This window comes from Ascaphus truei, chromosome 2 (assembly GCF_040206685.1).
Source record: "Ascaphus truei isolate aAscTru1 chromosome 2, aAscTru1.hap1, whole genome shotgun sequence".
Lineage (NCBI taxonomy): Eukaryota > Metazoa > Chordata > Amphibia > Anura > Ascaphidae > Ascaphus > Ascaphus truei.
In genome coordinates this window covers 34,988,366-35,014,972 of record NC_134484.1, presented here as the reverse complement: position 1 = coordinate 35,014,972, position 26,607 = coordinate 34,988,366, and the positions used below count along the sequence as shown (strand labels likewise).

Genomic DNA, 26,607 nt, shown 5'->3' with positions numbered 1-26,607 from the left:
ACTTGCCTTACCTTCGGCGAAGCGTCGCTATGGCTACGCGACATCAAATGACCGAAGACAAGGTAAGGAGGGGGGGAGACCGAAAAGTTTGCACACCCCTGTCTTGGAGTACATTTAAAAGGTTGAACTTGATTGACAGTATGTAAACTGGTTTAAAAAAAAAAAATAACCTCATCTTTACATATTAGCACTTCGGATATCCCGTGAGTCGCCCATCTCTGTCTTCTCTGATATTGCTTTGCTGTGTACTCCAACGGAGATGATGCCTGCACGTTACCAGTGACTCAGTGGTCTTACTGCATTTATTCTGTCACTTGTGGATCAATCACTCAGCATATTCACGCAATTAAATCATCCATATATGAATTATATTACTGTCTTGAGGCTTGTTTGAATATATGGGACTTTCTGGGACTCATACCCTTCATCCAATTTTTTGTGCTCCAACATTTACCAGCCTAAGGCCATACAGCCTTCACCTGCGCGGAGGCGTGCAAAGGCTGTGATGTTACCCGTGGGAAGCGGGTGTGTTTTCTGTCCATTGTAGACGTGCCGTGGGGGGCGTACCTAGGGGCGTCACGGAGCTGGTTCACCCTTATTTGGCGAACCGCTCACGTGATCTGCCCGTCGCGCCGAGAAATCTGTTTCAAGTGATTTCTTGCGCAACGTGCGCCCCCTCCTGCTGTCGCCCCGCGCTGTGTATGGGCGTGATCAATGCCTTCAGGCAATTTGATCTGCTGCACCATGGACTTAGCCTTAGATTATGGCAATCATTGCAACACTGTGCAACTATGTTTCTAAAGAGACAGCATGAAGGTTTTTTTAAAGCGCTGTTCTGTTTTACAAACTACCTCTCCCTACATAGTAGTTGAGGTTGAAAAAAGACACGTCCGAGTTCAACCTATGTTAAATGTAAATATTATGTGTTTAAAGCGCAATTGGACTCCATGAGGAAGCTCTGCCCTTGCTGGCTGAGTAGCCCGGTGAATTCCCTGCTGTGGTCTCTGCTCGATTTCTGCCCAGTTCTTCCAATTGACTAACCACTCTCCTCCTCTTGGCATCTCTCAGCCCATTTTGTTGGATGTGAAAATTTTTGTCCCCTACTCTGTATATACGCTCAGCCCTCTCCCGCCGTAAACCTTTCTCACTGACTGTCCCACACCTCTGGAATGCCCTTCCCCTCATTATCCGACTACACTGGCGACACACTTTATTCGAGCTTGGCTAGTCCCACGAATTCGGGTATACCCGGGTGTATTGAGGTTTGTGACTGTTTTCTGCCCGAGTACATTGAGTTATTTTCCAAGCAGGGATTGAAGCATTTTATTCCCGCTGGCTGCAATACTGCACAGTATATATATATAAACTGCATTACAATTCATGAATTTATGCCATCTGGTAGACACGCGAAGCATTGCAGCCTATTAAATCCTAATCATTATCATTTAACAGATCAGCCGCCCATCAGCCAGGCATGAACCCAGGCTGGGAAGGCAAATGCAACGGGGCTTGTCAGAGGTTAGGAGTGGCGCATTCCAGGTATCTGCCAGGTACATACCGGGTATTTGCTCGAATAAAGTGTGTCGGTGCAGTAGCACCCTCTCTATCCACCTTTAAGACCCACCTTAAAACATACCTGCTTAACGAAGCATACGAGTAGCTCCGTGGCTGATACTTTACACCTCATACATCAACCTTGGCCCCTTGCAGATGCACTTACCAGAACGCCCTCCTACTGTCTCTGTACGTTCTTCCTACTTACCAATTAGATTGTAAGTTTTTTGCAGGGACTCATTTTCCTAAATGTAACTTTTATGTCTGAAGCACTTCTTTCCACTATGTGTTATTTGTATTATTTGTTATTTATATGATTGTCACGTGTATTATTGCTGTGAAGCGCTATGTACATTAATGGTACTATATAAATAAAGACATACATACTATACAGGGTTGCTGGATACTCCAACTCACTTTATTTTATTTTGCTTGAACAGAGCTGTACATCACTTACTGAATTTTCCTTTTCTGTGTGACAGACACAGAATAGAAGTGAAATAATAGGATTTTATTGCCATCGTGGAATGAACCTCCTGATTCTTTTAATGCTTTCAGGAGCTTGATCTTGTCAGTGAAGTTTAGAACATGTGCAATTACCAGCCTTCCTCTGTAGTCTTTATTTTGGTGCACAATGCCTTCTCTATGGGCCCGTTCTACTTTAAATCGGGGGATCATTAGGACAAGAAGCAGGCCCAACGCTTCTGGTATCCATGATGCGCAAAATGTGCTGTAACTGACGTTGTTTCATGGTCTCAGGAACTATTATAATTCTTAGATTTTTTTGCCTCGACCCGTTCTTCAAGTAAAACACCTTGAGTTGAAGCATTTTGGTTCTTTACCACGTCGTCCACTTTTTGATGCAGTGTTCTGGAATCAGCTTCCAGGGCACTTATTGTGTTCAGCTTCTCTGATCCTCGTGCTCTGAGAGCGAAGTTCATTCTTGAGATTCTCTTATTACTTCTGTATCTTCTTTATACTCTTACCAAGAACTGGCATGATTTCTCTCACTACCAACCCTAGAATTTGCTTGTACTCAGCATTGTTAACATTTACCATTATAGTTTGAGTTGTGCTTTGTTATGCTTTTTAAAATACCAATGATCGTACAATTTAAGACCACATTGTATTGTTAAACCGCATGCACCTCTAAAGCCCATAGTTTAGCAGTGTAACTCCAATTGGATGATCTTTTATTTTAACCGTAGCAATATCCAATTTGTCCTTATATGTGACATCACAAGGTTTTGTAAGGACCTTTTTATAGATAATGGAGGATGATATGGAAGGAGAGATATAGGTCACGGCAACACTCAATTTCTACCTGGAAATGTTTTACGGGTGCTCCTGTAAGTGTAGGGCAATGATTAATTCTGTCCAGCATACTGTACTTGTGTTAGCAAATGAAATTAACATTTGGTAAATAAGTGTGGCTTATTTGTGACCTGTGGCTCATTTTCATGAAATGTTTTTATTCCCCTAGAAACCCAGCTCAGATTCTGAGGTACAGTCAAGTAATGGATATTGAGAAAAGTGGGTGGGTATCCTTTGAATAGAGAGAGAACATAAATGTGACACGAGTCTGCTAGCTTCTAAATTTACTGGCTCCACGTCACTTTTTTAGTTCAAGAAAGCGAAGTTCCTCAAACAAAACTAGACCATTAATGACACTTCAGGTCCTTGGTTAGGTGGCTGCCAATGCTTACACACTTGTGCAAAGTATGTCAATGTGAACATTTGTTCTGAAACCAAATATCCCACACATTATATATTTGCTAATGTGGACATACTATAATGTCCAAGTTAGGTGTGCTCATGTGCGCTTTCAAAAGCGGATATAATTTGAATAATAGCCAAAGTCGATAATCTGCAAAATGTGCGATTCATTTGACACATATTTCTCAGTCAGAATGGGTTAACATCAGCTCAGACGTGGGTGACACACAAATAGTGAAGAAAATTACAACAAGACACGCTAAATTGACAAATATCATTGGCTCATTGTACTATTTTTCCATTTACCAACTTTTTTTTATCGTTTGGTGCTAGGCAAAATCAGAGCAATCATTGGTAAATGTCTTGCCTCATTTAGCATTGAGTTGGAAAAAAATGCACATTTGGTGATCTAACACCATCTCTGCCTCTTACCTGTTTTGTAATAAATGGAAGGTTTTATAGGAAGAAAGTGAACGAAATGACAGTGTTAGTTCAGTTAAATGAAGGCAACTGACGAGTCTGAAAAATCTAAGTATTTTAAAATACATTTTTTAAGCTTTTAACTTTTCCATGGTAAACCAATGCATCGGAGATAATACTGTTTGTCAGTCCTCAAAGCCTCATTTAAATTGTTCTTTTTGCATTATTTGAAAATAAATGATGTGACCAATATTCAAACAGATCGATATCAGTATCCGATAAGCATGGATCCAATGTTTCCGGTGAAAAGAGATACATAGTCATTTTACTCATGGTACAAATATGTAAAACAGTTACTTTAAGGATGATTGACTATTTCTAAGAAAGGCAATTACATTGATAAGTTAGAATTTTATTTTTACACAGGACTGCCCCTTGTTTTGACTCCAATCTAACTGGAGAAAGTATAATCGTAAATATGACCAAATATGCAATATATGCTGTGTCTGTTATTGATTACTTTGGAGCTCATACAAAACCAAGGAAATCATTCTGACACGTTTGGAAACGCGGAGGATCACTATGGTGGATTTCTTTTTTACATCCAAGGACAAAAAAAACACAGTATAGGTGACTGATACAGTATATAGAGCCCCCCCTTAAATGCATTAATGCTACATTAATTACATTATATATCAAAAAAGTCCTACCAGTTTTGTACAAGAAAGTCCACCAGGGGAAGAGCAGTGTGGTCAGCAGTGCGGACTGCAAAATGAAGCGCCGTTTCTCCTGGCTCCTAAAAGAAAATGTAACATTTTTGATGCATCAGACCTAAAGACTTGTATGCAAACCAACAGTGGAATTAGGAGTCATACATGGGCCTTCAATACATTCCAAATAATTATTTTATTCAACATGGAAAAAAACATCAGAATGTTTAAAGGTAATCAGACTACAATGGTAATAAACGGGACTTTGGCTTTACCTGTCCAGATTCTAACTGTGGCTCCAAAAGTTCTACTCCTTCTGCGTAGACTTGTATTAGTGCAAGTAGGTCCCTGGATTTTACTGCCTCAAGTATCTCATTGAGTTTCTCTGCAGGAGAAGCACAGGTTTTCCTGGAAAACCTGTGCTCTACATATTTAGCAGTAATATATTCTTTACGTTCAGTCCTGTGGAGAGAGAGGGGAAAAAAAAAAAAAGGAAAATACAACAATCAGTCAAAAACAGTTTTTCATGTACAGGGATAAAAAACCCTTCGCATTCCCTAAACAACCCTTTGAGTGCCTACTGACGTACAGTGTACGTCAAGAAAAGGGTCACCCCCAGGGGCCCTTACATCGTATACCGCATGTCATTGCTAGATATATTTGGGCTGTACACAAACAGCACTGAAGGGGCCACCCCATGCCCATCACCCCCCCGCTGGAACAGAAAACCGACTTGGTGATCGCTCTGAGAGCAGTCACACGATGCGGGAGTGCTAGAGTCCATGGCCACAGAGGTGGCACAACCCAATGAGACTGAAAGGATTAATAAGTATGTTCATGCAGTTTACCGATTTGTTTTTGAGGTCCCCTGCCCCTCATATAAAAATAAACCCAGTGCAGAGCCAAGACAGAATTCCACATGTAAAATGTTTAGAGAAAACAATATATAATGTAACTGTAAAGACTACACATTTTACATTACAGACGTCACTCACATATCGCTGCAAGGTGTGGGCTTCGGTGAAGGAGTAGACAAATTCCCTTCCATAATTTCATTGAAACTATGGTTTCCTACGTTCTTGGCCAGCTGCAAAAAAATGGAAGGGGCGCTGATTATTTACTTCAACTGCTGAGATCTTAAGCATTACAGGCTTATCAACCAGGTGCTTTTACTAGTGAGGGGAACAGCAAATAGGAAAATCCCAAACATCAACATTTAACAAGGAGGCAAATGCATTTCTTCAGTGTTAAGGACTAAAGCATGGGTGGGAAAATCTAGTCCTCAAGGGACACCGCCAGGTCAGGTCTGCAGAATATCCCCGCTTCAGCACAGGTGGCTCAATCAGTGGCTCAGTCGAGGTCTTGCAAACCTGACCAGGTGGTGGACCTCGAGGACTGGAGTTTCCCACCCATGATCTAAAGGAAACAGGATAAAAGAAAATCCTGCCATCTCTTCCCCTGTAAAGTATGTTAACCCTTAAGTTATTTGACTAACCTTAAAACTTGCCCCACAAATCAAGCATCCCAATAGTCTGCACTCATGGTTACTGTCCCACACTCAGTCACTCTCCTACCACCCATTGTGACCAAGCACTGCCATCCACAGCGCTTATTCCCTCACCTACTGTCTCTGTAAGTTCATCAAAACTCTTAGATTGTAAGCTCTTCGGGGCAGGGATTTCCTTTCCTATTGTCTGATTTTGCTGCACTTATTGTATTATTATAATTCCCTGTACTGTGTTCTTTGTGAAGCGCTGAGTACACTTTTGGCGCTATATAAAGACAAACAATACAATACAAAATCGTATCTTGATCTAAATTTGCTGGTAAAATATTTTAAAAACACACTTTTTTCAGTATAGAAAACTACTGGAGGATGTCACAATGAACTGTGTGATCAGTAGGAAAAATGTAAAACCTTAAATAGCACCGAAAAATAAATACAAAATTGCTTATTTATTAGAATCATCATTGATATGACTGGAACTACAAAAACATTTTAAACGAGTCAATCCATGCGGCTTAATATACGCAGCCTTTGATTACCTTTATTAAAAGCTAATTACCTAAGCTGCCAATTGATTCGTTCTCCCGTAATCAATGAGCAAACCCCTGCTTCCCTGGGCTCACTAAATGGCTGTCTTTCACTTTCAAATCAATCCTTCACTCAGTGTCACTCTACAGCTACAATGTATCCTGGTGTCACTGAGGTAACATTATCTATTGCTACAGTTTGCAACTCAAACTGCTGAGAATATTGGCAATACATTATCACAAACAGGAAAGTGTTACAAAGATCTTGCACTTCTGCAGGTGTGCTAAAACATGCTAAAAGAATGAAAAGATGCTCAATATATTAAAACTGATTAAAAAATGGCATTAAGAGTTGAATTTTTAAATAAAAAAATGTAATATGTATTATCGAATACTACAGAACTGATTTTTTTTTTTTTTTTTTAAACACACGTAGAATATTGCTTGGATTGCTCCTTTAAGCTAATCTTTTCTAGTGCCGCCTGAAACAAGTATAGTCACACAATGGCAGAAACATCCTCCGCTACCAGAAATACTTACCAAGAGTTCAGAAGTTCCTAATTTGTCCAGTACCAGAGATTGAATTCTAGAGATATGAACACCCATCTCCCGGTGTATCCCCGAACATTCTATACAGGTTAAAATGCCAAGATTTGTTGAAAGCCATGTCGGATCTGGGAAAATAAATGGCAAAATAACATTCTCATCACAACTTCTGTCTTAAAAAGATGGCACAACAATGTGAATAAAAAAACTATAGTTTGATAAAAAAAAGGTCAGAATTGTTCTCTTAATAAACACATTCGTTACTTGCTCAATATCTGCTCTTTTCAAGTTGCAGTCACATATAGGACAATTGCTAATGTATAAGATATAAGGCACAGAAAACATACAAACGAATAAGGTTTTTTTTTTGTTCCTTCGGTCTTTATAACTTTAGGTAGAGATAGCTGAATTTTCATATTGTTGTGAGCCAGGGAATTCAATAAAATAATAATACATTGCAATTCATGAAAAACAAATATGCCAAGTCGAACAATGTTTCCTATGTAAAAACCCAGTTTTGATGAATATGATTTATCCAGTAAATTATTTGTTTTTATAAGGATTTCCTTCATTCTATTATTACATTTAGGAGAAACAGTGGTTAGGGCTATGAATGGGATACCTCATTACCAACAATTCGTCATCTTTCTAATACTTCCCAGCACTGCATACGGTATACTTACAACTATTATTCGATTTACTGTTAATATATCCATTTGTAAATTACATTTTTCATATGTATTTTAAATAATCTATGCAGCAATGATGCAGGCTTGATGATTTCTAGAGATAAAAGAAATCATGCTGCGTATCGGTTTTTATTGGATTATTACACTAGGGGGAGCAACAGTATCGTTTGCTTACAATCAGTACTGAAATAGATTTACATTTGTACCAAAATAAAGATAAAACATTATAAATCTGAACCCATTTGCAACCCACGGTCTAAAAAGAAATTAATGGAAAGGGCCCCGCCATTATATAAAACCCAAAAACAGAAAATAAACAGGTAGCAAACCTCCCTCCTCCCCCCCCCCACCACCACAGGTCACGTCCTGGGTTTTATAATGTTGTTACTGTGTATGTGAAATTGGTGTCAGTGATCGACGCATAATGTGTAATAAAGTATAATAATGTGTTCAATTTAAATTAATGATTTAAGAAGGGGGGTGGGGGGGGAAGCATCCTGGGCAGAAGAGATACCCTATCTATATATCAACCATTTTTTTGTTTGAAGAGGGAAGTGAGAAAAGCAAATGAGATACATGTAGGATAACAGGGAGCTCATCTGAGATAAGGTGCCAATGTAAACACTGAATATCAGTGACATAGGAACTGCTGCAGCTGCTGCAGTAATTGTATCAATGGCCATAGACTCCAGGATACACAAATTAAGATGTCTGAGGCAACAGTGCAAGTTAATTACAAAAGCAAGAATACTGTCACCATGCCTAAATATATCAATAGATAAAGGATTTTCACCTTTTCAACTGCTTCTGTTTTACAATTAGGTGAATTATTTGCAATTTCAAACTTGGTTATTGAGGGAACACTAGGATCAGCATAATTATTATCTGGTCTTTCCTGCCCATTTTAAGGCTTGTTTTAAAATGTCAGATATGTAAACTCCGTTTTCAACCTTAAAGTATCAATCTGTGGAAGTTTTGTTTTGGTTCTTTTTTCCCGTTTTTAACTGTTCTCGATTTGGGGACACCAGAACATTCTTGAAAATCCAATATGAAGCCAGAGGTCACTCAATAGAAATCCACAAAGTCTTCTGATGATGTTGCCGCTCCCTATACGCCTGAGGCTTCTCCAGAAAACTTGTCCAGTGAGTTTTAAAAGTTTTATTTCTCCGCAACACTGGAGAAGTGGGAGAGGCCTGTGGAGCGCAACATCCCGGGGTTCCTCTCTGGGGAGACCCTCCCCACAAATCGAATACAGTAAAAAAATTATATTTCAGCGGCCATTATTAAAAGTCCCTAAAACGATTCTAAAAACAAATATTTTTCGAAATTAGAAAAACTTGTATGTTTTCAAAGAAGTCTGTAATGATACTGTTAATTATGTGACATTTGTCATTTTACGCTATGTTTTCAGGCCTAAACGTGAAGAGCTGCAAAAAAAAAAAGTGCAATCCATAATTTCTGACCAATAAACAATATTTCACAAAAGGAAATAAGCAAACGTAACAAAGTTTAAAGAGTGTTTCTCTGGAAACTAACCAATGTTTTTGCTTTCTTCTAGGTCTCTGAACGGGGGATTGTTTGTCAATCAACCTTATTCCACCTTATCCTTATCAGAGAGCCAATAGTTAAGGAGGGTTTACTGTGCAAACTCTTAATAAATGCAGAGTGACATTACACAAAAGGGAGTAGCGAGAGGAAATCAAACTCTTCCCATCTCTCCGCTCACTATTCCTACAAACTAACTTTATAAAATATATCATTAAAAACACTTGCGGGTGTTAGAATTTTGTAAGAGAAGCACCAACTGCACAGTTTTGACTTCTTAAACATGTCACCGCCATTAATACACTTAGGTCCCTTGGGGAGAATGCCCCTTTAAACATATCTCAAACTAAGAAACTACTGTTTGAAGAAATGGAGATTATGAGATACTGTATGGCCAAAGGCATTCGCTTTATTTTCTCTCCAAAATAAGCTGTTAAGTGGTTCTCAACCACTAAAGAACTAAGAGAGAGCTAGAGGTGAGAATGGAAGCTTCATGTTCAGTATTTACTACCCGAAGGTGTCAATATATTGATCCATATCAGGTTTCTTCTAGCATAACTACATTTATGTTTTGAAAACATTAACAAAGCGGCTTCACAGTAGAACGGAACAAACTCTATAATACAAAGTCATTATGTGCAAGCGCAGCTAAAGCAACAAAAACAAGAAAAGGACACAGTGAGACATCAGGTGTTATACAGAATAAAGTGTTCACAACAGAATGAGAATATATAGTATACTATTATACCACATATTCTCTCCTTTCTCCCCTTTATGCGCCCATGGACTTTTACACGGGGAACTAAACGGATTAATTAGTGATGTTTTTCCGCCCTTATTGATAAATTGAAAAACAAAAACTTCTAATCATATAACATACAATTACAATAGATCATAACTACCCCCATGGGATTTCTAAAACCGATCAGTGAATACAAAGGTTTTACAGAGTACAAAATGATATACCTGATGAGCTACAATCACAGCAAACGTCATTTCCTGGTGTTTTCTGCACATCATCAATAATTGCTTTTGTCAGATCTTCCAAACTACTTTCCCCTGTGCTCTGCTCTCCCCGGAAAGCCATATTTAAGGCTTCCTCTTTGCTGTTTGTTAAGACAGATATCCACCTGTCATGGAACAACAAAGGACACATTTTTGGTTAATTGTTAAAATAAGTGTATTTGATATATAATTCTATGTGGGAAATAACGGCACCGCAAACTGTAATTATCCTGGGAACTGAGGGGTCAACAGAGCCGAAATTAGCTTAGTTCAACTCTGGAGGACCCTCGGGTCCCAATAAAATAGATATATCAAAACAACAATTTACAATTGTGGTGGGATAGCTCCTTTAAGAAATAACTTGTGTTTAACAAGTTTCTGTGGGTCCAGACTAGGACTTAACTTTTCTGATTTGATTTGAATATTACATGGATTTGGTAATCTGAGTTATTATACATCAGGGGTGGCCAACTTCAGTCCTCTAGAGCTAAGAGGTCAGGTGTTCAGGATACCTCTTCGACTAGGCCACTAATGCTGAAGCAGGGATATCCTTAAAACCTGACCTGTTGGTGGTCCTTGAGGACTGGAGATGGCCACCCCTGCACTATGCCAGGGGGCCTCTGGAGCGCCAGACCCTATGACGCGGTGACTATGTCTTGGGGGCACCCAAAGGTTTAAACAGAAAATACTTTTGCCTAATTTTGAGTTCCATTTCCAACAGTGCACCCAGGGAAGGCCCCACTCCATTTAGATAGTAACTCAGCCATTCATTTATGGGGAAACAAGTCGGCAGTTTTGGAAACACAATTTCACCCAAAACATCCATACGATACCTTTCTTATTGTAAGTGGTTGACGCAACAATTATCACGTGCAGCTAATTGTGAGGGTCAGGCATGTAGAGGAACATTGCTGCCAAAAGCCAACATTTTAATGCTAACTTTTCCTGACTAGTTACATTTTGTAGAACAGGCTCCCAAACAGTTGTTTTTTTTTTTTTTTTTTTTTTTTTTTAAATCTATACTGTAGTCAAGTTATAAAAATGTAGAAAACCCTGCTTAGTACAAACCTATATTCTTAGATTCATTGTATATGGAAAAAAAAAAAGGAGTAGATAAGATTGGTGAAAAGGAATGCTTTATAGTATACCATTCTTTAACCCCTGTACTGCCGAAGAGCCCATAACACATTGCAAAGCAGTAAGAGTTAAATCCTCGGAACAAGGGGATTAGCGAGTCATCTTCGCAGTGTTATGTGCACCAGCGTCACTGATCCTTCTAGTTTATAAAATCAGTCAACCACACTGTCACACTCCTCCCACAAGGAGAAAGCAGAAACTGCATCCATTTTCTCTATTCGCAATATTTATATACATACATAATCTAGTCCCCTCACGAACTCCTGAGTCTGGTGGTGCTGTTACGTAGAGATGGGCCGAACAGTTGGAATCCGTTTTGCGAATTTCCGCCACGGATTCTAACAAAACCTGTTCCGCACCCTGGAATCTAAAGGCGAACTGGGCAGTAAAAAATGCAGATACCTCGGAATCCCCCATTTGATCCGTATCAGCTGGATTTTGTGGAATCTACCAAAGGATTTAGTCCGGATTCCAAATCACTGAAATATGGATTTTGCTGGAGTGAGTGAAAGAAACGAATAAGGAGAAGGAGCGGCTCAGTGAGTAAAGACACTAACTAGCACAGAGTTTGAAGCAGGGGAACCTGGTTCAATTCACAGTGTCGGCTCCTCGTGACCTTGGGCAAGTCACTTTATCTCCTTGTACCTCAGGCACCAAAAACATAGATTGTAAGCTCCACGGGGCAGATACTGTCTCTGCAAAATATCTCTGTAATGCGCTCCGTAAAACTAGCAGCGCTATACAAAAACATACTATGTATTATTTGCATTTTTGAGATTGATCCACGGCTAAAAGAAAATAGCCAACCCATGGCAAAATCCGAACTCGGTGGAAAATTTGCCCATCTCTACTGTTACGGACAGAAATCGTTTTTACAATGCATATCTCCACATTAAAATCATAATTGCGGTTTACATTTCCTTACGCTATATATTCCTGTTCATCTTCTGCTTGAAAATGGTATGTTCGGTTGTCTGAAATACACAAAAGGAAAAATTCTTTACACATGCCTAAATACTGGTTAAAGTAATTGTGTTTTTTCATGTTTGCTGCCGTGCCCTGCTGTGTGTGTTATACAGTGAATGCGATTCCAGCAGTGAAATTGGTAATTTGATAATATCATCTATTGTGTTAGCAATACTTGTGTAGAATACTTGTATACAATGATTTACAGTCTGACCAACCTGTTTGTTACTCATCCTCATATACAAACATGAGAAAATGAAGTAACAAACACAATCTGTTCCAACAGAATGTTTTTTGTGGACTTCAATTGTGTTCAAACTTTCCAACACATTGCCCTATTGTTACATTTCATGTGCTCCAATGTTATGTGGATTTGCAAAGTACACATATTCTGCATCTGAGGTGTAAAGGACAATTTTGTAACATGTGATAGGATAAGTCACAAGGGACAATATATACCAAATGTATATCAGTTGAGAGTCATTAATAAACTGCATGCTTAAAATACATCATATGATGACTGACAAACAACAAAAATACAACATACGGGAAATCAGATCAAAGCACTTCTTTTCATCAGCATTTGGTTTCACTTGGCAGGTAAGCAAGTTCAGTTTTGCAGGTGGCCTGTTGGACTAGAAAAAGGCAGGTTAAACATTGAGAAAACACTGGACTGATTATGCTTCAATGTTACTGGACATTGCTGACGCACCATAGTAAATTGAAAAACAACTATTTCTTAATATAACAAATTCCCTGTTTACGTTTCCTGAGCATAGTTTATCTGTTTGCTATAAAGAAGCCTCTTATGTCTCTTATTTCAGATCTTCTCCCATATTTTTCAATTAGGAACTGGAACACAAATGAACAGAGAAAAGTATAGTCTCTCTCTATCAGAGGATCTAATCAGTTTCAAAAAAACATTCTCCCTTAAAAGACTGGCTTCCTATCCATGTGTTTTACTTGCTCAGTCACACACAATCTCTCTCCGAGTGATATATACACTGTAGATATATATAGGACATCATGTTTTCATGATAACGATAGATATATACATATACATACATATATAAATATATACATACATATATAAATATATACATATACATATACACACATATATATATATATATATATATATATATATATATATATATACATACATATACATATATACATATACATACACAGTGTTCGACAATCCTATACATTTACTCGCCCGGGGCGGGTGGATTTAACCCCCGGGCGAGTAACTATTGGCCCAAGGAGCACACGTGTTTTTTTTTTAAATTCCCCCGTTCGCGCTGAAATTTTCCCTGCTCGCGAAAAAAAATAAATAAAAAAACTCCCCCTACCTGACTGCTGATTGGCGCGCACTCCCAGGCTTTGTGGGCGCGCGGCCAGGCTCTATATGAGCCTGCCCCCAACGAGCGGCCATTCTTTCTCTGCCAGGGGATCTGTTGGAGGGTAAGTACTCTCCATGCTGCGGCCCCTCTGCTTGCGATCCCCCTGGTCCCCACATGGCTCCCTACTCCCCACCGTGCAAGCTCTCCTGTCCCCTGCTCCTGTCCCCTTCCCCTCCTCCTGTCCCCTCCTCCTGATCCTGTCCCCTTCCCCTCCTCCTGCTCCTGTCCCCTTCCCCTCCTCCTGTCCCCTTCCCCTCGATCCACCGATCGATGTCCGGGGCGGGAGGTCCCCGCTGCTCCAGCCCGGTTGGCTTGCGGGGGGGGGGGGGCTCGGCCCTCACCACGTGCCTCCCACGTGCCAGCTACCTTCATGATGGCGCAGCCGCTGCATGAGGTGGGGGGATGTCGGCCTGCCCCCCCCCCCCCCCACGAGCTTCATGCCGCCGCGGGCTGGGGGGGAAGAAGCAGCCTGCAGCTTGGCCGTGCACTGTGACATGCCGGCGAGGGGAGCAGGGCAGTGGCGGCCACGGCGGGGCTGACTGTCACCTGGGGCGCCCAGTGGGGGATACCTCGCCACGTGCCTCCCACCCACCCTGCTGATTGGGGGGGGGGGGATGTTTCTCTCCTCTCTCTCCCCCACACACTCTCTCTCTCTCCCCCCCCCCCCCCACACTCTCTCTCTCTCCCCCCACGCTCTCTCTCTCTCCCCCCCACGCTCTCTCTCTCCCCCCCACGCTCTCTCTCTCTCCCCCCCACGCTCTCTCTCTCCCCCCCACGCTCTCTCTCTCCCCCCCACGCTCTCTCTCTCCCCCCCACACTCTCTCTCTCCCCCCCACACTCTCTCTCTCCCCCCCACACTCTCTCGCTCTCCCCCCCACACTCTCTCGCTCTCCCCCCCACACTCTCTCTCTCTCCCCCCCACACTCTCTCTCTCTCCCCCCCACACTCTCTCTCTCTCCCCCCCACACTCTCTCTCTCTCCCCCCCACACTCTCTCTCTCTCCCCCCCCACACTCTCTCTCTCCCCCACACACTCACTCTCTCTCTCCCCCACACTCTCTCTCTCCCCCCCACACTCTCTCTCTCTCTCCCCCACACTCTCTCTCTCCCCCACACTCTCTCTCTCTCTCCCCCACACTCTCTCTCTCTCCCCCCCACACTCTCTCTCTCTCTCCCCCACACTCTCTCTCTCTCCCCCACACTCTCTCTCTCTCTCCCCCACACTCTTTCTCTCTCCCCTACACTCTTTCTCTCTCCCCTACACTCTTTCTCTCTCCCCTACACACACTCTCTCTCCCCCACACTCTCTCTCTCTCCCCCACACTCTCTCTCTCTCCCCCACACTCTCTCTCTCCCCACACTCTCTCTCTCCCCACACACTCTCTCTCTCCCCCACACTCTCTCTCTCTCCCCCACACTCTCTCTCTCTCCCCCACACTCTCTCTCTCCCCCACACTCTCTCTCTCTCCCCCACACTCTCTCTCTCTCCCCCACATTCTCTCTCCCTCCCCCACATTCTCTCTCCCTCCCCCACATTCTCTCTCCCTCCCCCACATTCTCTCTCCCTCCCCCACATTCTCTCTCCCTCCCCCACATTCTCTCTCCCTCTCCCCCACACTCTCTCTCTCTCTCCCCCACACACTCTCTCTCTCTCTCCCCCACACTCTCACTCCCTCTCCCCACACTCTCTCTCTCTCTCCCCCACACTCTCTCTCTCTGTCACTCACACTCTGGATCTGGATCTCTTATTTACCCTATATATCTTAACTGCCCTATACTACACCGAAATCTTAACTACCCTATACTGCTTTCTTCCAGATCTGGCTCAAGCTTCACACGGAAGACATCGGAACCCCCCCCTAACCCAGAAGATAGGTAGGGAACACCTCCCCAATGTATAACATTGCGGGAATGAGGTACCTGGACATTGAGGGACTGCGGATCAGGTAAGATCCCAGGTGGGATTGCTGCTTTAGATATTGTGAAGCGGGGGCATCCAGACACTGGTTAAGGGATTCAGGAAACTAGTCATTCACACCTGGCTTTTAATTCTAGATCCGACATTTACACACACACATGTAACAAGGACTAATTGTAGTATAATGTAATACAATAAATACATTTGTCAAAAACGAATGTTGTTCTGACTAGGAATTTATTAAATGTATTTTATTTATATATTTTATTTTAAAGCGGGGTTGGGGGCGGGACTAGGTGGCGAGTAAATTTTTTGGTTGGGCGAGTAGATTTTTGGGTGATTTGTCGAACACTGTACATACATATATATATACATATATACATATATATAAAGCAACTGTAAATATTCCTGTATATACATATACATATATATACATACATATACACATATATATATATATATATATATAACGAAAAGAAGACAGCACGGCTCCCATAGCATAATATTGTAATTTAATATTTAAAATGAAAGTGCAAGTGAACCATGGACACTTACAATGTGCAAAATGAAATAAAACAATGAGTAAGGTCTTTACAGTCACCCGATTGAGCCTCCGTGGATCTTTGCTGTGTATGGAGTCTCTTTCCCCCACTCTCTCTCTCTCTCCCCCCCCCACCCTCTCTCTCCCCCACCCTCTCTCTCTCTCTCCCACCCTCCCTCTCTCTCTCTCTCTCCCACCCTCTCTCTCTCTCTCCCACCCTCTGTCTGTCACCCTCACCCACTCTCTCTGTTTTATCTTAACTGCACTATACCTACACCGAAATAACCTATTCTGCTTTATTCCAGATCTGACTCTCAAGTTTCACACGGGAGACATCGGAAGACAGGTAGGGAACACCTCCCCTCCAGTATAGTACCTTGAGGGACTACAGATCAGGTAAGATCCCAGGCGGGATTGCTGCTTTGGAAATCAAGAGGGGCATCCTGACACTGGTTAATGGGTTCAGAAGTCATTAACATCTGTTTTTTTATTTTTTTTTTTCGTTTCGTGAGGTCAACACACACACACACACACACACACACACACACACACACACACACACACACACACACACACACACACACACACAGTACTTCTCGAAATAAACCTAAGTTTCTATGAAAATGTAAGTTTTTTTTTTTGCGGCCCACCTGAACTTAAACCTTGTTTAATTTGGCCCTTGTTAGCATTTGAGTTTGACATGCTTGCTCTAGTGTGTTTAATCTCTAATGTGAAGTCAGCATTTCAAGACTCGAATACTATTTTACACCACCTATGAAATAGAAATATATGTTTAGTTGTCTCGGACAACACCCAGCTGAAGAATGTGGCCATATACTGGACAATGAGGAAAAAAGAGCGATCCAGCGCTCCACGGATTTCAAGATAAATGAATTTATTATGCCACACGACGTTTCGACCAACAGGTCTTTTTCAAGTGATTAGGCACTTGAAAAAGACCTGTTGGTCGAAACGTCGTGTGGCACAATAAATTCATTTATCTTGAAATCCGTGGAGTGCTGGATCTCTCTTTTTTCCTCAGTGTACATTGGAATTTGCCTGGCAGGTACTTCCTTGAACCAGCAGCACCGGTAAACTGTATGTATTTATTATATTGTGGTGTGCAGCCAAAACCCTTTACACCCCTTTACACATATACTGGACAAAGCAGAATGTATCCACAATAAAAAACAAAAACATTTGGAATAGATATGGTGTATAAGAAAAGTTAAGTAAAGTTGATGCAGTGAAACAAACATTAAATCCCATTGTAAAGGCAGATTACTAAAAATAAATAATGCCTTGTTCTCTTTTACAATTGCCAGATTACCAATATTTGAAAAATTAATGATGGTTTAAATAGCACTAAGGGATTGTAATTCATTAATTATGTAGCACTGAATGTGCTGCATCTCAAATTACTTTCAGAATTATGACCATGGTTTTCTTGATTAGGAGTTAAAAATTCATGTATTGCTTCCCATATAAATCTCATTCATTCAGTTTACATCCTTGCCTAAATGGAATATGTTATGTGCATTTTATCATTATTATGTTTAAACATCTATATCTATCTATATATCTAGTACTGTAATATGTACGGAAAACCACCTTTTTTTTGTAATCATGCGAAACAGAAAACAGACTTAAAAGTCGTGCAGTGTTTTAAATATTATTTTTCTGGGTTTGGACATCAATATATGGTTATATAAACCAAAAGTCTACAGAGCTGAACTGTGACACTCCATGCAGGGGGGGGGGGCTCAAAATTGCTTAGATATTTAAATTTGTTTAATTTTACCAGTACTTGCAAGATAAAACAAAGATGGCTAAGGGGTCACCCAGTGAGAAGCTTTCTACTGCCTGGTAGAGCGAGGCTGAACCCGGTGTCCACATTCATTTCCCCAGATTAGAATTCTTGTAAGGGAATTAAATATCAGGAACGGTGGGTTCACCGCAGCTTGGAATGCATATATATAATATAGATATATAAGTCACCTCATAGAGCTCGTTATATAACTCTACGAGGTGAAATATATATCAGTGGCCCAAATCTATATACAGTATAATACAATTGAGCGAGTGTGTGTGTGTGTGTATTATATCTATGTCTATATCTATATCTCAATTGCAAACAATCATTTTGCTAAAAAACAAAACACCAAACCAAGATCGCAGAGAGATATAAACACACACACAAACACACACACACACACACACACACACACACACACACCTGGAAAGATGTTTAAGCCAAGGTTACCCCAATTGGATTTCAGACCACGTTTGATATATATACTATAGCCATGGTTGGTCCAGACTATCTTTCTGCCCTCCTGTCACGTAAGCCCTAGTAGCTACAGGCAGTGACGGGCTACCCTGTGGGGTTTACCCCCCCTCATGCAGCCTCCCTGAGTGGCAGGAGAGGTGGTGACACTGGGTCTGTGTTGCAGCCAATCATCGTGCAGACCCTGTGCCCTCCCCTTTCTGCATTAGGGAGGACGCATTCCAAATTATAGAGTCAGTCTGAGTTGGAGTCCCTACCCAGCCAGGGAAGGGAGAGGAGATCAAGATCTGGACACATAGCTTCTCAATTTTGGCTTTATTTTTGTTAAATAAATCATGACACGGTGTAATATGTCATGTGTTGTTGTTCATCTGAGGTTGCATTTACCTAATTTTTAGACCTGCTAAGGAACAGATGATTGTTATTATGTCCTGATATGTAAAACCATAGAATTCAAAGAGGGTGTACTTTCTTTTTCACACAAATGTAGTTAACTGAATCCATGTTACTTACAATACTGAAAATTGGCCTAATTTTAGGTCACTGGAGCAAAGGATTATGGAACACTTAACGCCTATTATTAATGGAACATCATGTGTCACCATTTTGCCTTAGTTCTGACTCTAAGGGCAGGACTGTTACGAGTAACGGAACATGTTCTTCTTTCAAGTGGGGTAATCGGAACAAATTATGCATTTGGGAAACTATGGCTACTGGGTTGTGATTGTTATTTATTGGGCTTATACTGATCTGTAATAAATTATTAAAGATCCTTTTGTAACACTCAGTCTTGATAGATATTCTTTTACAAAAGGGGTAGTAGATTCATTGCATGCTGTGGCACCTTATAATTGATCAACAAGGTTGTCCTTCATAGATAGTGTGTGCAGAGGTTTTCGTTCTTCACAGGTTTCTTCATGGGAAGTGTCCGAGTTAGTACATGTGAATCAGAAATGGGTGAAAGGCTGTACATCCCCACAGAGAACACATTTCGTCATTATACCATTGCTGAAAATATTCCTATTATCCTAAACAAAAGGCAGACATCACCTGACCAGGAATGTAAAAATAAATATTTTCTCACAGACCATGCTGTGTGTAATACACACAATACGATATAACAGCTGTTTGGACAAACTGCATTAGCAGCCCGAACTTGTGCGATGGGCTAATTGTTGTAAACTTAAATGTATCTCTATCTGCCAAGTAGTGTCAGCTGCTGATCTAATCTTGTGTAGTAAATATATTTTCATTCGGCGCATGCTACACATTTATATGAACAGATTTATTTTGTTATATTCGGCTGTATCTTCAAAAACAGGGCAAGCTGTAAAGAAATATTTCAACTGACTTGTTTTCAATCCAGCAAATGGTTGGGTGAGGATGAGATGTTTATTTGCTGGCTGATTGCTATAGACCTACACAGTCTTAGCAGCTCAAAACCCTAACCCATTACATTGTGTGTGTGTGTGTGTGCGCGCGCGTGTGTGCGTTTGCGTGTGTGTGTGTATGCGTGTGTGTGTGTGTGTGTGTATGCGTGTGTGTGTGTATGCGTGTGTATGTTATTTGGAGTGCTGCTAGGGTTTGTGACCTAATTGTAAGGATTCTGCTCGATCCGTGCCGGGTTTTGCTGCCAGTTCGGGTTTTCCAGGTTGCCCGCCCTTTCTGCTCAAACTGGCCATTTTGGGTACTGGCAGCTTGCTATATAAGGCCTCAGGCATGGTCAGCGCTTAGGCGCTGACCCGTGCTGAGGCGCGCACTCGCTTACCAGTGAGCCCCTGCAGCCGCAATGAGAGCGGCTTTAGCAGGGGCTCGCGCACGCTTCCGCAAGCGTACGGAAGCGTGGGTCTTAAGAAAATTTTAGATTCAAGCGCTCACGGGAGCGCAGGGCCGGTCACGTGAGCGGTTCGCCCAATGAGGGCGAACCAGCTCCGTGACGTCACTGGCCCGCCCCCAGACACGCCCCCGGACGGCGCGCTAACCAAGGCCAGAGAAAGCACCCGCTTTCCCTCAGCGCGTCTCCGCATGGCTGCTCCAACCCTGGACGCAGCCTAAGGCTGCACTTCCTGGTGGGAGTCGCCGAGCAAAGTTCTAAACATTTGCAGCTCTTGTTGGTCTTTGCAGTAACGCATTACCCTTTGCCTGTTTGGATTCCACTGTTGCTGACAGCGGACCGTGACCCCGACCTCGCTGCTTTCTGCCTGCCCTGACCTCTGCCTGTCTGGACTTTGCAACTCTTCCGCCAGCCCTCACCCCTGCCTGCTTACCGACTACGGATACTCTTACAGGACTCTGTCCCTGGGCTCTGGTCGGTTTATTTGCATCCCTACCGCTACTGTGCGGGTCCGCTTCCTGATTTGAGACAAGCCCCATCACATTAATGCAGGGATACGCAAACTGGGGGGCGTAAGATTTTCAGGGGGGGTGGGAAGTAGGGGGGCGGTGAGTTGTCAGGTGTCCAGTATTGAACCGGCCTGTCCTGTATTTGTTTACTCTGTCCAGTAAAAAAATGAGAGGTAATACTGGACATGTATGTGTATACCAGTATTACCTCTCTGGACATAGTGACTTGATCGGCTTGGGGGCTGTAGGATTTCCCCAAACAGGGAGAGAGCAGGGCTGTTGCTAGGGGGCTGGACAGCTTCCTCCATCCTGATTGGCTGCTGCTGGGTAATGCAGCCAATTAGGAGGTGTCAGGAGTCTGGGAGTGGGGCCAAAGAGGAGAAAACAGCATGGAGCGGGATGAGATGGGTGTGTCTGTCTGTCTTGAGCACATCGGCCTTTCACCATTGTGTCCAGTAATTTTGGAGAAGCCACTTGGCAACCGTACTTGTGAGTAGAGCTCTACTTTGTAACTCTGTACCAGAGGAGACCTGCACTGTATTTTGAATTATTTGTCTATGTTGTGTTAGTTGCACAAGCAGGATTCTCACATACATACATACATACATACATACAATAACTTTATAATAATAACTTAATAAAAATTAATTATTTTATTATTTTTTAATAAAAAAAATAATTTAAAATAAAAATTATTTGCTCTCTTATAAAAATATCACTTGTGAGCACATTCACATGTCTCAGACAGGTCTGCACCCCTGCTATTCACCATTATTTTGTAAGCGTAAGTGTTTCTACTGCAGATAGAGATTCTGGAAAATGACATGCAAATGAGCACTCACAGTGTCCCCTTTTGCTTCTTATCCATTTTAACATGGAGCCCTATAAGTTCATTCCTGCTGTATTACACAGCTTTCAGCACAGCCTGGGTTAAATAATTGCATAGCCAGTAAACCTACTCACAGACAGTTGTTTCGACCTTTTGAGGCTGGTTATACTGACTTTGCAATATGAAGCTGGGATAGATACACATGGATATTTTAAAGTAGTTAATTTGCGTCAGTTCCATAACATATCCTAGAAGAATTATAAATTACTTGTTACATGTAAAATACAGATATTCAAAGTTGTAAATCAGTGCAGATCCTAACTGTGTCAGTGGCCATATTTGACATTTTACTACCTAAACCAAAATAGACACATTGACTGCAGTAATCCTGCCAATGCTGTACCCATCACTTCTGGGTTAGCCCTTTTTTAATAATAATTTAAAAAAAAAAAACCATACTGTTGCGTGGGATATGGTGAGGATTCCATTTTTCACAGTGCACTTTCTTCTTTGCCACACCTTTCTTAGCCTGAAAATAAAATACAAATGCATAATTAAATGCACAAAACTAATATTTGTTCAAAATAATACTGTAATGATCTGGGTGCACACTTCAGTGGGAACGCACACTATGTTCTTCCCATTTATAAAAGGCATTCTTCATTGTACCAGATTGTCTTATCGGTGAACACTCAGAAGGCGATGACAGGGGAAACCTTTGCCATTTCTGCAATGTGTCAGCAGAAGTGTTCTTATGTCTTTGACAAAGTTGGCTGTCATTAAGAACACCCAAAGCCAAGAGAGGAGCATATGGGCTGCTACTTCCAAGATGAGCAGCCACAGAACCTAAACTGTGCAATAATCTCTGCTTCCAGAAACCTCCTGTGTTCACCCTCCCCCTTCAACCCTTTGGGTGCCCTATGACGTGGTCACTACATCATGGGGTTCTGCATTCCCTAGGCCTTTTACAGGTCATTTTCCAGGGGAGATGGGAGTGTGGGGGTTTGAATGCAATCAGGCATGCAGGGAAGAGGACTTGTCCGTTTCTGGATTCGGTGATGCCGCATTCATGTGAATTGCGTGCTCTATGTAAAAATATCAAACTTTCTTAGATTTGTATTCTACTGTATCTTTATTTACCTACTGCACTAGGTATTTTGGAACCTTATGGGTCATTCTTTCTTTTTCTTTCTTTCTCCTGTTTTTGCTTATCTCATCTTTTGTCAAGGTGATATCACACAATTGGCTGTCAGAATTATGTATTGACTAAAGAATGGACGCTAATAAGTTTAGTGCTAATCAAGTAATTTCCCAGACATTTCCTTCATTCAAAAGACAACAGTATTGTGTAAAAATACATTTCAAACATTTAAGTCACTTTCTAATCACAGGATGTTGGTAAACAAAAATCATTTTAAAGATGCAATATTGTATACTATTTAAAATATATATTTTTTCCGCTCCTTTCATAGGATGGACAAGAATCTGTCATACTACTGTCTTATTTAAAATATTCCTTTCTCTGACTGCCAAATTATCACTCATGGTCCTTCATTATCTGTGTGCACCAGGCATAACATACTATTTCCTATAAATGAAACACAACACTTAGGCACAACAGAAAGAAAGATGCTGCAATCACTAGGACTTACAGATCTACCACAAGAAAAGAAAAACACAGCAATGACCTGAAATAACAGTGTATAAACATAAAATTGAACCCTCAGGCAAATCTATATTCCCAAGCACACGTGTAGAAGGAAGTGAAGGGTTTTCAAGAGTACAAAACCAACGGCATAATTGTGATTTTATGCTCATGCTACGATATAAACTTCAAAGCAGCCAAACTTAATGACAGCTCCCACTTCAAGGCACAGTTCTTAAAATCTTTATTTTGCCTTTTTATCTTTCAAAAATTGGCAATTTTCTTGCACAACTTGAATACTGTACATGATTCACTGCAAAACTCACCAAATAATTATTTGATTTGTTGAATAACTTTCAAAATGCTTCTGCATTTATTGCCACTGTTGGTTAGAAGATTCTGAAACTATTCAATAACAAAAAAAGGTGTGAGGTTTGTTTTTGTGGTTTTAGGCTTTCGGGACTACATTTGCAAAGATATTAAACATAGCTTCCATTTTTAGTATGAGCATTAACATGAACAGGTCACCAGAGGGCGATCATGTAAACCCTGCCGTGTACTCTTACCCATCGCTTTTCTTTGAGAGGTAACCTTTCTTCTCGCTGCCATACTCTTTGTTGCCCTGAAGCTGGTGCATACTATATCCTGCTTGTTTGCTCTGGGAATCCTGGAAGAATGACATTTAGATATATACATTAATATCATTGCATTTACTAATGAGTTCATAAGCAGGAACTGACTCAACAAAAAGGTGGAGACATGCCTGAAATGACAATGTGTCAAGGAACTGACACCATTGATTAACTTTTCTTTAAATATAATGATTTGGATATAAAGAATTAGATGGATCTTTTTTCATTATTAAGATAATGATATTCTAGAAGAGACTATCCACAGCCTTTTCCAGTTAATGACAAACCTTTGTCATTTTTGTGAATTATATGGCGAATTATGTATACGGGTGCAATGTGCAATAGGCAATATCTGACTTAATCCACTTACAATACAAATGCATGAAAGAATGGATGACAAAATGGCAAAAAAAGATGAACATAACCATTGTTATGATAAACACATACTAGACAGCAGTCAGCAAATCAAACAGACTGATAAAAGGAAAACTTACTCTCCTAGACTTCGATCAGGGAAGGCAAAAGAAACACAGGGGGGAAAAAAGCAAAATATAAATTAAACAAGTATCATATTGTTACAAAACGGTATAGTTGCACAGTTCCACCTCCAATCCAAACCATATTCTCGTCATCTAAACTACTTTAGAAACAGTAGAATTCATCTCACAGGAATCAGGGACATAGCACATTTTATGCTTTTAGAGTAACAATTATGTACAGTGTACGGTAAAAGGTAGATTGTGCTCGGTTTTGTAACTATAAAGGAAAACTACAAAGCACAAGCTAGGCAAAGAAATGTATACATTTGGAATGTTCATGTTTTAGACCAAAACCGTGATAATCCCATACATTAGGGTGATCCAACACTATCAAATATATAAGCGTTGTAAATGTTGTGCTCATCCGACAACAGAAACTCATCAAGAAAGCCAGTTTAAGGGCTTGGAAGTGTTTGAATCACTGCATGTGGGGATTGCCATGAATTGCTCCTCCTTGCCATGGATTGGAGTCCTCCTTGATGCTATGCGGGTTTGCCCCTTTAAAGAGTAGTACATTTGTTCTATGGACCTCCACAAATACACTTCACTTAGTATGTCATCGAATACAAATTCTTGTATGCAGTATATTCTTTGGAAGGAATTTCAAAATGGTTTACAAGATGGAACATGTTGGCTCTACATGCTACATATTAAAAAAACATGTGTTCTGTTTCTTGGAATGATTCTTGAGAGTAATCATTACTTGTTTAAACAGATTCAGGTCTTCGATATAGGTGCTAGTTATAAATATATAATAAAGCCCAGCCTTTTAGTTGGACCTTATTTTATTTTGCAAATCTGGAGTACTTTGGAGTAAACCATTTTCTTCCCAATTTGAAAACAACAAAGCATCAGTAGTGTACTTTTTGGAAAATGCCTTTGTTAGTTTTAAAGAGCACCCACAAACAGATACTTATCAACTATGAAATAGAAATAAGGTGTTCATTCGAACCACCTTGTTGTAGACATCTCAAGGACTGAAAATGTTTTACATGTAATGGTGGATACACCAACATCCAAAATATTTGGATTACATTGCATGGTCTATGATAGACGATTCCCAACGATAAAAGACAATTGTATCAGCTTTGGGTAAAGCAACAGTTTGCCAAAAAAAGAACAGAATGTGTAATATCAATCAGGACTGTGATATTACCCATAAAGAACAATCTAGTCAGGAGGGATCACAGACCTCATTACCATGCCTGGCTCAGGCTGATTATCGTGAATACAATGATCCATTCATTCATCATTACATTTAATTTTGACTCCACATACACAGAAATGTTGCTTTTCCAGGATTGTCTGTTAGGTGGCTTTATAGGTTTACAGAGCAAGTGGGACCTGCCTGCTCTGAGTGCGGTCCACATCAGATAAGAAGTAGGTTCCATGAACAACTCCAGATTGCCAATTTAATGACAGCATCTGATTTGGTGGTTCACATTATGTATCCCTTGCACAGTTGGTTCATTAATTCATTTTAATAAGCAGAGCAATTTAATAATGTTTACTTGAGGTCCAAAATGTGAAGCACTCATTCCTCTCATATCGCCTGAGGCATTTTTAATGTTTTTTTTATACGCTCAGACATACTATGAGTAGCATAAAGTCAAACAGAAATAAACACACACATTCTTCTCCAGAGGTTGCACACACTGTGGTGTACGTCAGAGGATAGAATACTATACTGATTCCAATGACACAAAATTGTGTTTGTTATACATATATGAGCTTTTGGAAATGTCACTGTGGCAAACAACTACGGTATAATGGTGTTTTTCAACCAGGGTTCCTAGGAACCATTGGATTTCCCGGGCATCCCTAAAAGGTTCCCTGGAATTTTCTGGTCATTTGAAAATTGTATCAAATACAGAAGAATTTGCAATGCATCTGATCACAGACGCGCTATTAGAGATGGTTGGGGGTTCCCCAGAATTTTACTTGGGGTTCCTTAACCAAAAAAAGGTTGGAAATCACTGAACTACAGGCATACCCCGCTTTAAGTACACTCACTTTAAGTACACTCGCGAGTAAGTACATATCGCCCAATAGGCAAACAGCAGCTCGCGCATGCGCCTGTCATTACGTCCTGAACAGCAATACCGGCTCCCTATCTGTACCGAAGCTGTGCGCAAGCGGGGAGACT

At 40.9% G+C, this 26,607-nt stretch overlaps 1 protein-coding gene across 3 annotated transcripts in view; it reads right to left on the bottom strand.

The window, feature by feature from the left end:
• ASAP1 (ArfGAP with SH3 domain, ankyrin repeat and PH domain 1) overlaps nt 1-26,607 on the bottom strand; it is a 365,433-nt gene that overhangs the window by 55,996 nt on the left and 282,830 nt on the right. For all 3 annotated transcript variants that reach the window (XM_075582010.1, XM_075582015.1, XM_075582011.1), the window contains 9 exons: nt 23,857-23,957; nt 22,105-22,174; nt 12,870-12,957; nt 12,282-12,330; nt 10,181-10,344; nt 6,975-7,108; nt 5,396-5,487; nt 4,676-4,862; nt 4,401-4,486 (listed from right to left, as the gene is read on the bottom strand). In XM_075582010.1, coding sequence (XP_075438125.1) covers nt 4,401-4,486; nt 4,676-4,862; nt 5,396-5,487; nt 6,975-7,108; nt 10,181-10,344; nt 12,282-12,330; nt 12,870-12,957; nt 22,105-22,174; nt 23,857-23,957 — 971 coding nt within the window. The remainder of the gene's footprint in view (nt 1-4,400; nt 4,487-4,675; nt 4,863-5,395; nt 5,488-6,974; nt 7,109-10,180; nt 10,345-12,281; nt 12,331-12,869; nt 12,958-22,104; nt 22,175-23,856; nt 23,958-26,607) is intronic.